This window comes from Nakaseomyces bracarensis (assembly GCF_045282275.1).
Source record: "Nakaseomyces bracarensis strain CBM3 chromosome Unknown Scaff6_1, whole genome shotgun sequence".
NCBI lineage: Eukaryota > Fungi > Ascomycota > Saccharomycetes > Saccharomycetales > Saccharomycetaceae > Nakaseomyces > Nakaseomyces bracarensis.
Window position 1 is genome coordinate 100909 of NW_027263967.1, and position 15941 is coordinate 116849.

Below are 15941 nucleotides of genomic sequence, written 5' to 3' on the forward strand. Positions count from 1 at the left end.
GAGAAAAGAAGGGAATCATTTACTCTCAGACACCCTTAATGAATTAAAGTAAATGACGTACCGCTTAAAAGTCCAGAACAACCCGATTTCGAGATATATATCTAAGGATATTCACTGAGTGGACATAACACTCGCACTAATATCGCTTCTCTTCTTCCCTCACACACACACACACACACACATACACCCCTTCTTCCACTTCTTAGGCAGTAATTTATTTGCTGCCCGCCTTTCTAGCTGCGGTAATATGACTAGTAGATATCGTTTTTAGGGTTTTATTAGGGTTCAGCTCGGTAGCCTTTCATTGGACAATTCGGGTTTTCTTTTATTTTTTGGGGTTTTCTAACTTCACACTGTGATCAGGTGATACTTCGTATGTAGATATATGTTGAACCCTATATAATCGTCATAAGTGATTATATGTCGCTGATTTCGGGTATATCAAGGTTAATTGTATATGGATTGGATGGGGAGGAAAAAAATAAATATTGTTAATATATATATGGATAGATATATACGAATAAAAGTCCTGGTTAATTAGTTTCCATATGCAGTTGAAATTTTGTTTTGTAATGTACTGTAGAAGAGGTGAGTAATAAAAAAAAATAAAAATAACAAGATAATAATAACATTCATTACTTCTTTATTCTTTTTTCTCTTGATAGATTCAAGTTATTCATTTTTCTGTTTTTCTTTGTTCAGTCTAGTTGTACTTAATCCATTAATGTATGCTTGCATCGAAATATAGTTTAGGGTCGAGAGCACTAATTTCAGCCGAATTGGCTTCACCTTCTAACAAAATCTCACTTAGGATTTTACCTGTAGCGGGAGCATTATTGATACCCCAACAAGAGTGTCCACTAGCAACAAAAAGATTTTTGATGTTAGTTTCACCTATTAATGGGCCGGAACTTGTAGGTACATTTAGTACAGGCAAGTAACAAGCTTGCTTGGTTAGTATTTCACCTTCTGATAGTACTGGCGATAATTTTGATACATAGTGATACAATTGGTCACATTTCTCCTCAACAATTTGGACCTCGTCTGATGTTTCTGGTAGACCAACTAGGGTGTCACCCTCACCACAGACGTAGACTTCATCTCTTCTAGCATACAGCTCAGGTGAAAAGTATTCATTGTCACCGGTCTTCAACTCAGTAAATATGGCGTATGGAGAGACATAATTCTCGATTGTAGGTTTGTTGCCCATATTTTTTCTTTTTCCTTGAGGACTAGGACCAGAGCTTGGTCTAATGGTAATAGAATGTGCCCTCAGACCAGAAATAGGACAGTTCTTCAGTAATTTTGAGGTCCATGGTCCCATACTCAACACAAGTTGATGTATATCGGTAATATGTATAGGTACTTTATCACTATGTCTTCTCTGCTTTTCACTAGCGCTATGACCTTCATTCTCATTGGCTTCTCTTTCCTCCTTCATCTGATCTTCCCGAGACCACTTAGTAGGGATATATGTTATACCAGTTGCGCTTCCAGTATCATCAACACTAATATTAATAACTTTGCCTCGTATCAACTCTACCGCGCCAGTCTCCATGGCTTTCTGTAATAGATAATGTGTGAACTTGTGAGGGTGAACCTGAGCTGTAGAGTCTGTTCCACCTAAGGAAGACCAGTCGGTAACAATATCATTTCTGACCCAAGTTAAATCTCTTGGCAGTTGGGTCTTGATGTTCTGGCTGTTGAAATATATACTGCTACCAGGGTTGGTGCTCATATTGCCCAGAGTTCTTCCTGTTGCTTCATCAGATGATTCGTCACCTGAGTTCATGGCAACTTCGTCTTTAATATTCGGACCACCACCACCTGAGATGATACTGGAGTTATCAGCCTCATCATCTTCGTCATCATCTTCATTTTTGGACAGTGTAGCATCCTTCTTCCCGTTCATATCCTTGTGGTTGGGCTTTTTTTCTCCGTGGTCGGAGTCTGAAGAATCTTCTTCCTCTGATGAGGAACCAGCCAAACTGAAGTTTTTCCCTTTGCTCTTATTCTTTTCCTTCTTCTTAAATGCAGCCTTTTTAGGTGGAGGCACATCCAATGAGTAAGCCTTCTTGCCCTCGCTAATGACACCGTTGTTGTCCTCGTATAGCGGAATGTGCTGCTCCGCCAGTTTTAAGTCCGCCTCCAGAGAGACAGTAGTCAGTCTTCTGTAATCCCAGTTCTTGGCACCATCATACATGTCACTCAACTCCTGGTGTAACTGGAAACTTAACGGCACAATCTGCTGAGGAAACGCCCACGAAGCCAGTAACCCACCAGCTTTACCAGAAGCACCACCAGCAACTTCCCGAGACTCCAACACAGTAATATGATGCGTAGAAGGATCAAAATCAGGGTGCTGCGTCAGATAGTACGCAGTACATGACCCAATGATACCAGCACCAACAATCACAATATGGTTCTTCTCAGCAGCATTCCCCGAGGGATATAATTGGAAATCAGGTGTGGAAATCTCCATGTCAGCACTCATTATTCAAAAGTTGTAGTAATGTATATCTGTTTTCTACTTTATTAGTTCTTCTTTGATTATAAGATATGTAAAAAAAATTAATTCTTTTAGTTTTTTAGTAATTTTTTTTTTTTTTTCTTACTTTAAAAATAACTTCCTTACCCCCCCTTCAAATGATTTACGGTTAAAGGATGAAGTTGTTCTGATATTTTGAATATTGATATTGTTCCTTTTGGATAGAATATTATAATGTTTTGATTAAGTATTTAAAATTTGATATTGTATAGTGTTTCTTTTTCTAGATATGTATTTTGACAGTTAAGAAGAAAAAAATTTTTTTTTTTTCTTGTTATTAGTATCTCCTTGTGTATATTTCTTTGTAGTCTTTGGGTCTTGGTGGTTGGTCTTGTCTTAGAAGGAAGTAAAAAATTTGTATCACGTAAGTCTTCTTCTTCTTCTTCAAGGAATTTTACAGTTTTTTCTCATCCCAATAATCTTAATATAATCCTTGTGGCTAGTTATAAAGTGCCTATAAAGATAAAGAACACAAACCCATCCAGTGCCACAGTAACTATATGTCTTGATACGGAACAACAGAATCCCAATACTAGAAAAAGGATCTGCAAAAAAAAAATAACTGCCTGTCCCCTTTTCGTCAAACACCCCCCCTGCGAGTTCGTGTATGCAAGACACCACTGATGATGAGATAATGATGCAGGTATTGCATCACCGTTTGCGTTGCTACGGTATTTTGACTTTTAGCGATTTCATCAGGGAGCTTAGGGTTACGCTATTGAGGTCTAGGTCTAAGGCTCTTTAGGTTTAGGGCTCGCTTGGTATAGGGTTTAGGTCTAGGGTTTAGGTCTAGAATTATTTAGGTCTTTTTTTTTGTTCAGATTAGGGTTTATTTCAATTTAAGTTGGGTTATATATTGCTAATACATATATGTATATAATCATTTGACAGTTGTTGGAGGGAAGGGGGAGGCCTGGGTGGGGAGGAAATACGATTAGGAATGATATTTGTACGATTTTATAGTCGTGTGTTTTTGAAGCCGGCGAAGTTCGATTTGAAGGCGATTATTAGAGACCTAGAGTTGTATAGAGGTTCTGTAGAGCGAAGACAGTTGGTTAATGGTGCCAAAGTGGTGTCGCGGTTGGATGAGCTGGGGTCCCAGTATGAAGGTATACGTGAGTTGAATAGGAAGATTGCGGATGTGCAAGGGGCTCGTAAGGTTATTGAAAGCAAGATCAGGGATAGTGGAAGGAGACCTGGGGCTAAGGATGATCTTTTTGAGACGGTGAGGTCGATGAAGGAGCAGTTTAACGAGTATAATGGTCAATTGGGTGAGGTAGAGGATGACGTGCAAAGTCTATGCATGCAGCTGCCCAATCTGATACATCCTAGTGTGCCTGATGAGGAGCCAATTGTCGAAAAATGGATCAACAAGGACAAATACGATGAGTTTATTGCGGATGAGAGCAAAGACCATGTGAAGATAATGCAGAGTAAAGACCTTTTAGACTTATCCACTGCGGCAAATGTCAGTGGTAATTCCTGGTACTACCTGATGAATGACGGTGCCCAGTTGGAGACGGCTCTTGTGAGCTACGCCCTTGATCTAGCTGAAAAGTCCGGATTTCGTAGATGTATTCCACCTAGCATTGCCAGAAAAGAGATGATCGACGCTTGTGGGTTTGCTCCTAGAGACATGAATAATGAGAAGCAAATCTACGAGATTGAAAATCAAGGGCTAGGACTAACTGCCACTGCTGAAATAACACTTGCTGGTCTGTACGCTAACAAGGTGGTCGATCTTGATGCGAATGAGAAGGTAAAGAAGGTTGTTGGAGTGAGTAGAAGCTACCGTGCTGAAGCAGGTGCCAGGGGTAAAGATACTAAGGGTCTGTACCGGGTCCATGAATTTACGAAAGTTGAATTGTTCTGCTGGTCGTTACCGTCGTCTAGTGAACAAGTTCTAAACGAGCTGAGAGATTTCCAGATAAGGTTAATTGGAAGTTTAGGTCTTTGTGCGCAGGTATTGAACATGCCAGCTAATGATCTTGGTAATCCTGCTTATAAAAAATACGATATTGAAGTTTGGATGCCAGGTAGAGGCAAGTTCGGAGAGGTTAGTAGCACCTCGAATTGTACCGACTTCCAAAGCAGACGTCTAGGAACTAAATTCAGAAATCCAGAAACATCCAAGTTAGAGTATGTCCATACATTGAACGGTACTGCGATGGCTATTCCTAGGATAATTTTGGCCATTGTGGAGAATTTTTATGATCCGGCTACAAACAAAATTGCTATTCCGCAAGCATTAGTACCTTATATGAACGGTAAGCAGTATATATGAAAATCTTGTAAATACTATACCTTATACAAAATTATATTCCTGTATAGAGTCTTGTTAATTAATGAGTTGATGACTACATCATAGAATAGTCATTTGATACTTTATTATGGAATTAGAAGCCCCGGAGCGTTTCTAAGGAAAGCTGTAAGAAAGAGAAAAAAAGGGCCAAGAATAAAGAAGGAAGGGAGTATAAACACTGAGCAGTAATAAGTAGGTTAAAGTAATAAGAAATTTTAACTCTGGCGCATTAAGTTGACATTGCAAAGTGTTTCTTAAAAAGTAGTTCTACTCTTTTTACTGTTAAAGATAACAATATCATCTGGGTGGGGAAAAATAATGTTAGTTTTGGCACTAAGTGATGCACATATCCCGGATAGGGCTGTCGACTTACCATCCAAGTTTAAAAAACTCATGAGTATACCGGATAAAATCTCACAGGTGGCAGTATTGGGAAATAGTAGCAACTCAGCTCAATTTCTAAAATTTGTGACTGATATAACTTCAAATGTCCACGTTGTGCGTGGTGAATTTGATAATGCTAGTATTCCTGTGGTACAACCAGCGAGAGTGCCAATTTTTAAATCTGGTGCTACAGATAAGATAGAAAGGCCAACGAGGGTGGAGTTGCCACTGAATACAGTGTTTACTCAAGGTGATTTCAAGATAGGTTGTTGTAGTGGATATACTGTGGTTCCTAAAAATGATCCTCTCTCACTTCTGGCACTAGCCAGGCAATTGGATGTAGACATCCTTCTTTGGGGTGGTACTTACAATGTTGAAGCGTACACATTAGAGGGGAAGTTCTTCATAAACCCGGGAAGTTGTACAGGTGCATACAATACAGACTATCCGGTATTCTCAGATATCCTTGGAAATACACAAAAAGATGAAAAGGAAAAGGAAAATACGGAAGAACAACTAAATAAGGGTCAATTAGAAAGTAAAAAGGAGTTGTTGGTGTCGGACCTAGATTTGAATGGCTCAAACGTACCTAGTTTTTGTCTTTTAGATATCCAAGGTCCAACCTGTACTTTATATATATATCTATTTGTGGATGGAGATGTTAAAGTTGATAAAGTGGTATTCGAAAAACAACAGTGATCATTATTATAGAAAAACTAAAAATATAAATATTGCCCTAAATAGAATCCTATTAAATATTTAGAGCTATAAATTACAATGACCTAATGGACTAAATTTAATATTTTTAATATAACAATTAACGAAGCAGACAAAAAATTTTCGACTAGATGCAGAAAAAAAAAAGGTATAAATATGCGATGCCATTTACACTTTCTGTTAACATCTAACTATTTCTTTTCTTACAGTTCACTTTCAAAGATACCAAGGAAGTTTTTTCCTTTTTATCATAACATGATGACTGTGAGTGCATTTGGCTCGATTTGGCTGTAACCGTTTTCGGTGCGGTCATTGATGTGGAAAAACTCAAGCTACCTAATTTACTTTTTGTCTGACTATGATACCTTTATTTTTCTTACTAGTAGATATTTAAAGAAATTTTATTATTAATTACATCTTGAATTATATTATTAGAAATGCTATGTTAAAAGAAAGGGACGATTCGAGATTATCTAAGTCTGATGAGATCGATCAATAGGCTCTAAATACCTAATGGTGTTCACGAATGAAAGACAGGTTCCATAAGATTTGATCAGGAAGCTGGCTATTAGTGTAATGTACATGGTGCCATTAATTAGAAGAAAATGAATGAGCTTCTTTTTATCTTGGTGTATATAATTATATTGATCCCCTCCTTCTCGTATTAAACAACTATTTTATCAACACCTTCTATTATAATATCTTCTAGAAGATCGCTCGTTAGATCATCCTCAACCTTTTCTTGACCTTTGCGGTGAACGAAGTTGGCTATTTGAAGTTCCTCCAATTTCAATACTTTCTTCATTGCGTATGCATCCTCACCATCCTGGTAGTAACTTTTTTCTATGCTCAATACTTCGAATGCTAGAGTGTCCCTGTACAAATGTAATGCTGCTCTATTTGATTGTCTGACATGCAAAGAAACGTACTCGGCCTGATAAACTTCCCTCAAGGCAAAAAGTGCCTGTCTCATCAGTTTTTCAGCAACACCCATCTTTCTGTAAGTTCTCATAACACTTAGAGAAGTGACATGGCCATTTGGTGGCTCCTTAGATGCCTCTGGATCGTCATTCATCTTGGATAAAACATACCCAATCAATTTCTCACCAGGAGCAACATACGTTGGGTCCAGCTTTATAGTCTTCCCACTGTTAGGATCGGACAGACTTAGTTGTTCGTCCTCTTCTGCTAATTCATCTTCGATATCAGTGGTGGTGGCAACAAAAGAAGCCTCTGGCCACGATAAAATGTGGTACATATAATACTTCATCAGATAGTTCTCAGGAAGATTATGCAAATTGGCATTCTGCATGCAGATCATGTCATCGACAGTCGCCCTTCTAATATTAATTGGCATGGTTGTTTCTTTCGTCTTACTTCAATTTCTAGCCTTTGTATCAAAGTAACTAAACTAGTGGATTTCAAATAAAAGGGCAATGCAATCTGTAAATCTGGATTTTATCCTTAATAGCGTCAATTGGACAGAAATAAACTCAATCTTAATAGAAAGACAATAACTAACACTAAATGATATTGTCTGAACCAATATTTTTTGTTTTTTTTTCAATTTTTTTTTTTTTCAACGCCCGGGGCCCTCGAGAAGATTCAAATGAAGGGCCTTTAATAAACTAGAAACAACAGATAGTTAATTAAACACAACCTGTAGATCTTCTTTATAACGGTGATAAAATTGTATAGTTTTTTACTGTTTTTGTCTTATTTGGGTTATTATCTTACCGAATTTCACCCTGATTTAAACTGGTTCTATCAGTGACACCATTAATTTCCGTCTTACTCCTATATGGCGATAAGTTCTGTATAACATAAAACTAACGCATATAGATCTTAACATTTAAGTTAGTTATAGCTTTGTTTTTATTTATGGCGACCTTCTATTCTTTCCATTTGTAAAGTTTGTGCGGTTGTCTCTATATATTTTTTTATATTTTGGTGGTATTTATAAGCGCTCTTGTGGTTTTGATGGGATTCAGAGTTGGAATGTGTACATGTCAAGTAAATACTTCATCTTGAAAAAAGTAGCTAATATTTGCTAGAGTATATAAACCAACAATGTATAGTAAAAGATTCAAGAAAGAAACCGAGCACCCTAAGGCAGTTCTTCAACCGAAGACTACGAATGTGAGGATTCCACTGTTGCAAGGAAATAAAAGGGTTGCCGCCAATGGTGATGTCGTCTCGAAGAGAAGGAAGAAACGTAAAACTAATGCTATTACTTCTATAGTTAATGATTATGTTACACTAAGGTTATCTGATGGCCAGGAATTTCCACATGATGAGGAAAATGTCAACTTAGGTAGTGATCCAGAGCTGGTAGTTGCTCCACCTGCTTCTACTTCAACACCGACTCCAAATTCCTCTGGGAAGGCTGAATTTATCGAGGAGCCAACGTTAAGATACCCTGAAATTACTTACAATCGCAAATGGAACCATAAATGCACTCTTCCAGTATCAGATCTAAGAGATCAGAAGCGAATAGGGTCAAAAAATTACATTGATATTTATGAACAGCAGTGTTCCGATATCGAAGATAGTGTATTAGTTTCTCCAAATGCATATTACAATAAATGTAAAAGTATGGAGTTGAAAACAACAGCTTTATTAACAAATTATACTAGTGATAGTTTGCAAAGTAAATGTGGTCACAGACAAGGAAATATCAGTACCAATAACTCTCCCACGCAAATGAAATTAGCTGGGACACATCTTAGAAGATACGAACTGATAAAGCAGGCATATAAGGAGTATGTAGGAGAGGGCGTCAATTATCCACTCTTTAAGAATTTGACTGGATACGGTGGATCTACTGGGGAGCTTAACGATTCAAGTGATTTGTACGAATCTTCTGGTGGGAAGGCTACATATAATGATAGCCCTATTGGTAATAACTAACCCATAAAGTTCATGTTACATCCAACAAAAATATATTATCCAAAGAAATAATGGTAAGTTTAGGACATCAGTCCATAATCTATATTTCTGTGGATTCAAAGCTAAACTTCTTTTTTTTTTTATTTATTAAAAATTATATCCATGAATGTTAAAATTCTGTGAGTACAATAAAGACGCAGTGAGCTATCCATTAAAATTATTTTGAACATAATCTTGTTGCTGTGGTTACGTTAATCAAATGATACTATTGTTTTTCTGACTATACTTTTTATAATATAAAGAATGGTGCAGTAAGAAATCAATAGAAAGCCGAACAAAGAAATACTGAGAAAAACATTCTAAAAATTTGTGGAAATAGGAAGTTAATAGTATGGTTTGATTTTTCTGAAAACTAATTATCATAACTTGAGTTTCAACGATTATATGCTATTCTTTGCCGTTTACTATTAGAAATACAACTGGCTTTGATATTCTGATGAAAAGAAAAGCTACAACAGTTGGAAAATATTAAGAGCTGAAGAAAAAGTTAAATTCTTTTGCCACCATTAGATTACTTTTAAAAAAGATTTATCTTTGGAGTAATTTTTAGAGTGAATATCTATTGCATACTATCGTATTGTTTAGACTACAGCCTTAAGAACATCGTATCAACCGTGGTAAATCATTCTAATCAAGGGAATCTTCTGATAGAGATGTCTGCAAATTACTATCAAGTTGCAACACCAAAGTCCCCACATGATCTTATCAGTTCAGAGGAGGAGCACGGTGTGGATATATCTGCGCAGGGGACCGAACGCAACAGCCAATCAGCATCAAATGGACTTAGCAGCGGGCTGTTAGGGACTTCTGGTGACAGTGAAGATATTGAAAGAATTAAATATGAAATGGCCAAGAGTGAAATATTAGATAAACTTAATCTCCAACTTCAAATAAACCATAAGAATATAGACAACATCCGTCAAGAAATGAACATTGTGGATGCCCAGATAACTCTTTTGGATAAAATTCACAAAGATCGAGACTTGAAGGACAAAATAGAAGATAATTATAAAGTAAAGACGGAAAAGAAAAAGCAGGAAATACTGGACAGAAAGGCTCGTGAAGAAATGATGCTTGGTGGTTATGATTATAACACTTCAATAGCGTCCTCATCAACAAGAGGTCCTCCTTCTGCTAGTGGAAGCATAGGCGGTGGTCATCATTATCATACAAGAAGCAAAAGTAATGGACACTTAGTTGAGTTTTCAAACCTGAGACCGGTTGAATCTCTTCCCAACGGTGCTATTGCTCAAAAGGGTACGAAAGGACCTGCTGAAAAAATTCCTGATAAATGTGTGCCAGGGACTAACCAAAATTTCTCCTTTACGACCAACTTCAATCCCGCACAGCTTTATGCTCACCATAAAAGGAACTATAGTAGTACCTGTCTGACCAGCAATAGTGGTGTTGTAGGTCGAAATGAAAATAATGAGGCAATTTTTAGGAGATATGATGGTATATTAATTATTATTACTTGTTCGTCATGTGGAAGAAGGGGATTTACATCTGCACAGGGTATAGTTAATCACTGCAGATTGAAACATTCCAAAACATATAACAGTCAACCTCTGGCAGTCCTAAATAATCAAATACTATTACCAGAAGAAAAGCAAGATCCTAAAGTAATAGAAGAATTTAAGAAAGCAAATGTGCTACCAGAGAAAGAATATCTTCCATCGATTACAAACACTATTCTGAACCAAGAGCGAAGAGCACCCAGCCCAAAACAATCTACACAAAAGCATGTGACTATCAAAAGCGTTGATCCTAAGGAAATAAAGCATCTTGAGAAGATGTACGGTGAACAAAATGATGACTTCAGAGATTTGATACAAATGGTTAATGATGCTCCGAAAGATCTGAAAATTGTATTAGAACAAAAATCAGACCACGAAGATGAAGATGATGAGGGAATTGATGATAACCTAAACAATAATCCAGGTTTTGAACTCAATGATATGGGTCCAAGCGAAGATGAAAAATCGTATACGCCATCAAGCGCGTCTGATGCAGGCTCAAGTCCAGGTCAGACATCTGAGATTCCTGACCAAGAAGAACAAAAACCTACCACTGCAGAGGTCGAAAAACCACGAAGAAATCTACGGAAGAGAAAACACGATGATGATGATAACGACGTAACCACCCACAGAAGAATTTTAAGAGAAAGAGCCAAGCCTGCTGAAAAGAAGGTACGACCTGATGTCATTGCTTTATCTGATATACCTCCAGAAGATAAACGTTCCGGTCATTATAACTTGAGGGCAAAATCAAAGCTTCGTAGTTCAAGTGGTAATTTAGAGCTCGATTAGAGGTAGTTATACTTAGCATAGAAAATGATAGATACGGTTTTATTAGTATATACAAAGATATAATTATATTAACAATATATTGGCTTCTTACGTCTACCAAGTTTCTTGTATGGAATATAAAAATGATATGGCGTTTCTTTCTTATTGTCGGAACTTTAACTGCTTTATTGCGCTCGGATGATATTTAAGGGAAAAAAACACTCATCGAGAACTATATATTCCCTATATTTCTATACTCCGAGATATTAGTTGTGCAGTATACATAAAAAATTATATATCATCTTCTGTATTATAGATAAACAATCAGCTATTTGTTCTTTGAATCATCTATGTTTACTTTTGCTAAGGTGAGCCCACCATTACGGCAAGTTAAATATGTTCAATATGGATTGCGTTACATTTGCACTAAGCAACACTGGTTCTTTGCTACAGATGTGCCAAAGACTGATCCTTACCAATCTCCTGAAGTAGAGACGATCAAAAAACCTCAGAAATTTATAGCATTTTCCAAGAATGATTCAGACAGATTAGAGAAGTCTTTTCAAGAAAAGGATAATAGCAAAAAAGAAGTGGCTGAAGTAATACCAGTAAAGGAAGATTATTTATTTCATGTTGACCTGAAAAATATGGAACTAATACCTTCTTATTGGAAAGGTCCTACTTATGAAGTTCGTAGGGGAACCTGGTTCAATTCTTTAAACCAACCTTTAGATTCTCGGCTGGCCCAAGAACTGGAAAAGAAGTATAATGAAGTTGATTTCACAACCTTAGAAAAATTAAAGAAGGAAAATAACGAATCTGCCAATCTACAGGATGTATTTGAACTAGAAGGTGACTATGAAGAAGGTAAATTTGTATTATTTATAGACAAAAAAATTGCTTTTCTATTACAAGCAATTGATTGTGGTAAATTCCAATTAAACTTCCTCAGGTCTAACATTGGTCAATCAATCCCAATAAATGCAATGAAGTTAATTAGGGGTTATGACTCAGAACATGGAACGTCTAATAAAGAAAGAAGTAAAAATGCCATTGAGAAAGGTGAAACAGCAACTTCAAAGCCAAAATCTAACCAAAAAGACTCAACTTTAGGAAAAATTGGAAATATGTTAAGTTGGGAATCAAATTCTGGTATACTATCCAGAATAACAAGCGCAATATATGATAGTTCAAGCACAGCTAATGGAAATGGTAATGATAATAAAGCCCAATACATGAAAAATGAAATGGAGCAGGATTATTATGATGAGGAGTCAACTTCTTCTGAGAATGACAAAACTGAGTTGAGTAACTACAGAGAAGTAAATCATTTAATTCTATCAGTTCACGGCATAGGTCAGACACTAGGGAAAACCTATGAATATGTTAACTTTGTTCATACAGTCAATATACTAAGATCAAACATGAAAAAACTTTATAATGCTGCAGAGAAGCTACAGAATCTCAACAAGTTGAATAGGTACAAAGATTGGCAAAGTAACTCAAATGTTCAAGTTCTACCGATAACCTGGCGTCATTCTATAAATTTCAAAACAGAGAGTGATCCTAACAATGAAGAAGATCCTGAGCTCCCTACTCTCGATGAAGTTACCATCGACGGTATTGTACCTTTTAGGAAATTACTTGCAGATGGTATATTTGATATATTACTTTATGGGGAACCATATTACAAAAAAATGATCATGGAAGAGGTAACAAAGCAATTAAATGATGTTTATGAAAGATTCAAGACGTTCAATCCTAATTTTAATGGTGAAGTGCACTTGGTTGGTCATTCTTTAGGAAGTATGATTTTATTTGATATTTTATCTAAACAGGACAAGTATCCACTAAATTTTGAAGTAAAAAACTTCTTTTCTATTGGTTCACCTATTGGGATATTGAAACTGATTCAAAGGACAAGAATTGGTACCGACAAGAAGGAGAAAATAGAAGATAAACTGAAGCTTTTATCACCAAAATGTTCTAACCTCTACAATGTATTCCATGTATGTGACCCAGTAGCGTATAGGATAGAACCTCTCATTGATAGAAGACTGGCAAAATATGAACATAGCTACATTCCACATTGGTCGGAAAGTGATAACATTGCCTCTAAAGTTATCGAATTGGGAGGTAAAATATTGAAAGAGATTCCTATAAATCAGAACACAGAAGACAATGGTAAAGATGAGAATGGTAATAAAATAGAAATTGAGCTCCCAGTTGATCTTAAAAAAGAGCTTCAAAAACTGAACTATACTGGCCGTATTGACTATGCACTTCCAAGTAGTTTCCTTGAAGTAGACGTGCTTTCAGCTTTAAGCTCCCATGTCTCATATTTCGAAGAGCCAGACATCGCTGGTTTTATACTTAAAGAGATATTAGCTGGGCATAAGATACACGAGAAGGTTAATGTTAAGGTGTCTAAACTCTACCAATCAAGACAATCGAAGAATTCTGTGAAGAAGGACTCTCAAAAAGAAATCACAAATAATGCTTTCATTAACAAAGAAGCAGAAACTAATCCTGTTTAAACTGAATAATGAAACCGATCGTACATATACATTTTCTATACACTCTACATATTTATGAAATAATATATTCTTACTCTATTAGGTTAAGGTTATTGAGAGACAATAATAGTAAAAAATTAGTGATGACCGAGTACGGTCAGAAAAAGAAGAATAAAAAAAAAAATAAAAAATGCGATGAGATGATTATTTCTAGCAAGGCGCTGAAGAGTAGTCTACTTCACACAAATAGTAGCATATATCATTTAGTTATAATTATTCACTAAACAAAAATAACTACTTCTAATTTTAAACAATAAATAGGCCTCAACTCGAAAATGAAGTATATAATTGAGCACATGGAAGAAGGTTTCAGTGAATGGGTGATCCTGGAATATTCTCAGATCATTAGGGATGTCGGTTCTGACAATTTACTTCTTTCTTCACTACCAGAAGGTACAAAAGACGAAGATATACCTGAAAGATTAAAGAAGATGGGTCTAAAATGGACTACTAAGGGTCTTTCAGAAATTACACAAGATATTCCCGAGTGGGAACCACTTCAAAACGGTAGAGTTTGTCTGTTGGATCCTAGAGCAAAAACAGATTTACAGCCAGAAGATGTTAAACAGTTTGATTACTTTGTGTTTGGGGGTATATTGGGTGACCATCCACCTAGAGATAGAACCACAGAATTGAACACAGCTTACCCAGGTATGCTTGTTGGTAGAAGACTAGGTGACAAACAAATGACCACCGATACTGCCATCAGAACCACACAGATCATCGTGAAAGAACAAAAGAAATTCGAGGACATAAAATTCATCGACTACCCAGAGTTCAGATTCAGCAAAAAGGAGGCCACTGAAATGCCTTTTAGATACGTTCTTGATAAAGATGGAAACCCTATACTACCAGAAGGTATGCTTGCTCTTATTAAGAAGGATTCCCAACAATCTCTTGACGATTTATTATTTTGAGATTTTAGTAAAAAAATAATATAAATCGAAATACCACATATGCATTTTTTTAAATTGAAGAAAAACTAGATTAAAATAATTTTCATCCTTTTTTCATTAGTCTTTTATATTTACGTAATTAAAAAAAAAGCAAACAATTGAATATATAATTTTGTTTTGATAGTAGGTATTTGATTTTATTTTTGTCTCATTTCTTCTCATCAACTAACGATTTCAATAGTGCTTCTACATCTATATCGTCTCCCCCTGTAGAAACTGGTGTTTCTTTCTTCTTTTCGCCAGTTGAGAAATAAGCAGCTACACCACCAACTGTAGCTAAAGTCGCAATTGCTAGAATATGTGGCTGCACATTTCTACCCAAAATTCTATAAGCTTGAGCCATCCTTATTCTTCCTTTCTTTCTTACTTTAGTATACTCAGTTAACTTAAGCAATAGCTAGTATTAAAAGAGCTATAATAAAGGTCAATGTCTAAATTATCCTTCCCCTTATTAATAGTCCACCCGGTAATTGGCTCTCTTAATAAACTGATTTTCGATGTTTTGTTATTTGACCCGCACCCACCCCATAAATTAAAGATCCTCCTGACAGGATTCGAACGCATGAGAAATCGAGAAACCTTTAATTTACCCGGATATTTTTTAGAATTTTCTGGAAAGAAAAAAAAAGTACTAATTAAGACAGTTTCTACGGCTTCTTCTGTGTGATCATTCCCATTTCAAAGGGATCCCGCTTTTTGGTTAAGCTTAGTTCTCTCAATTCTTCTTCTTAACAGGTACAACGAGAGTGGACTTGCTTTGATTATATATAAATACCTGGTTATAAGCAAGAAACAAACTCGTTTATTTGAAATACAGAACTGATAAGAAATTCGTATTACCATAACACAACACAAAACGAAAACAAATACTAAATAACCATGTCCACTCTATTGAAGTCTGCTAAGTCCATTGTTCCATTGCTAGACCGTGTGTTGGTCCAAAGAATTAAGGCTGAGGCAAAGACGGCGTCTGGTCTTTACTTGCCAGAGAAGAATGTTGAGAAGTTAAACCAAGCTAAGGTTTTGGCTGTTGGTCCTGGTTTCACCGATGCTAACGGTAACAAAGTTGTTCCACAAGTTAAAGTAGGTGACCAAGTTTTGATTCCACAATTCGGTGGTTCTACATTGAAGTTGTCTGGCGATGATGAAGTCATTCTGTTCAGAGACTCAGAGATTTTGGCTAAGATCCAAGAACAATAAGTAAATTATAAACACAAGGGT

General features: G+C 36.3%; 10 protein-coding genes across 10 annotated transcripts; 7 read left to right on the forward strand and 3 right to left on the reverse strand.

The window, feature by feature from the left end:
- Positions 1-721: 721 nt before the first annotated feature.
- On the reverse strand, positions 722-2494 carry TDA3 (Tda3p; the record flags this gene model as incomplete). Its single annotated transcript, XM_071051418.1, has 1 exon — positions 722-2494. One exon carries the CDS (start codon positions 2492-2494, stop codon positions 722-724), a length of 1773 nt encoding a protein of 590 aa, XP_070907447.1.
- Positions 2495-3488: 994 nt separating this feature from the next.
- DIA4 (putative serine--tRNA ligase DIA4) lies at positions 3489-4832 on the forward strand (the record flags this gene model as incomplete). The annotated part of the gene is made up of 1 exon (XM_071051419.1): positions 3489-4832. The coding sequence occupies one exon, from the start codon at positions 3489-3491 to the stop codon at positions 4830-4832; it is 1344 nt and encodes a 447-aa protein (XP_070907448.1).
- A 336-nt stretch (positions 4833-5168) lies between these two features.
- Positions 5169-5933, forward strand: VPS29 (retromer subunit VPS29; the record flags this gene model as incomplete). The annotated part of the gene is made up of 1 exon (XM_071051420.1): positions 5169-5933. One exon carries the CDS (start codon positions 5169-5171, stop codon positions 5931-5933), a length of 765 nt encoding a protein of 254 aa, XP_070907449.1.
- Positions 5934-6615: 682 nt separating this feature from the next.
- On the reverse strand, positions 6616-7308 carry ARD1 (peptide alpha-N-acetyltransferase complex A subunit ARD1; the record flags this gene model as incomplete). The annotated part of the gene is made up of 1 exon (XM_071051421.1): positions 6616-7308. One exon carries the CDS (start codon positions 7306-7308, stop codon positions 6616-6618), a length of 693 nt encoding a protein of 230 aa, XP_070907450.1.
- A 713-nt stretch (positions 7309-8021) lies between these two features.
- Positions 8022-8861, forward strand: RNJ42_01257 (uncharacterized protein; the record flags this gene model as incomplete). Its single annotated transcript, XM_071051422.1, has 1 exon — positions 8022-8861. One exon carries the CDS (start codon positions 8022-8024, stop codon positions 8859-8861), a length of 840 nt encoding a protein of 279 aa, XP_070907451.1.
- A 692-nt stretch (positions 8862-9553) lies between these two features.
- On the forward strand, positions 9554-11209 carry AHC1 (Ahc1p; the record flags this gene model as incomplete). The annotated part of the gene is made up of 1 exon (XM_071051423.1): positions 9554-11209. One exon carries the CDS (start codon positions 9554-9556, stop codon positions 11207-11209), a length of 1656 nt encoding a protein of 551 aa, XP_070907452.1.
- A 329-nt stretch (positions 11210-11538) lies between these two features.
- Positions 11539-13725, forward strand: DDL1 (putative carboxylic ester hydrolase; the record flags this gene model as incomplete). Its single annotated transcript, XM_071051424.1, has 1 exon — positions 11539-13725. One exon carries the CDS (start codon positions 11539-11541, stop codon positions 13723-13725), a length of 2187 nt encoding a protein of 728 aa, XP_070907453.1.
- A 314-nt stretch (positions 13726-14039) lies between these two features.
- SFM1 (protein-arginine N-methyltransferase SFM1) lies at positions 14040-14681 on the forward strand (the record flags this gene model as incomplete). The annotated part of the gene is made up of 1 exon (XM_071051425.1): positions 14040-14681. One exon carries the CDS (start codon positions 14040-14042, stop codon positions 14679-14681), a length of 642 nt encoding a protein of 213 aa, XP_070907454.1.
- Positions 14682-14868: 187 nt separating this feature from the next.
- MCO10 (Mco10p) lies at positions 14869-15063 on the reverse strand (the record flags this gene model as incomplete). Its single annotated transcript, XM_071051426.1, has 1 exon — positions 14869-15063. One exon carries the CDS (start codon positions 15061-15063, stop codon positions 14869-14871), a length of 195 nt encoding a protein of 64 aa, XP_070907455.1.
- A 536-nt stretch (positions 15064-15599) lies between these two features.
- Positions 15600-15920, forward strand: HSP10 (Hsp10p; the record flags this gene model as incomplete). The annotated part of the gene is made up of 1 exon (XM_071051427.1): positions 15600-15920. The coding sequence occupies one exon, from the start codon at positions 15600-15602 to the stop codon at positions 15918-15920; it is 321 nt and encodes a 106-aa protein (XP_070907456.1).
- Between the last annotated feature and the right edge of the window lie 21 nt (positions 15921-15941).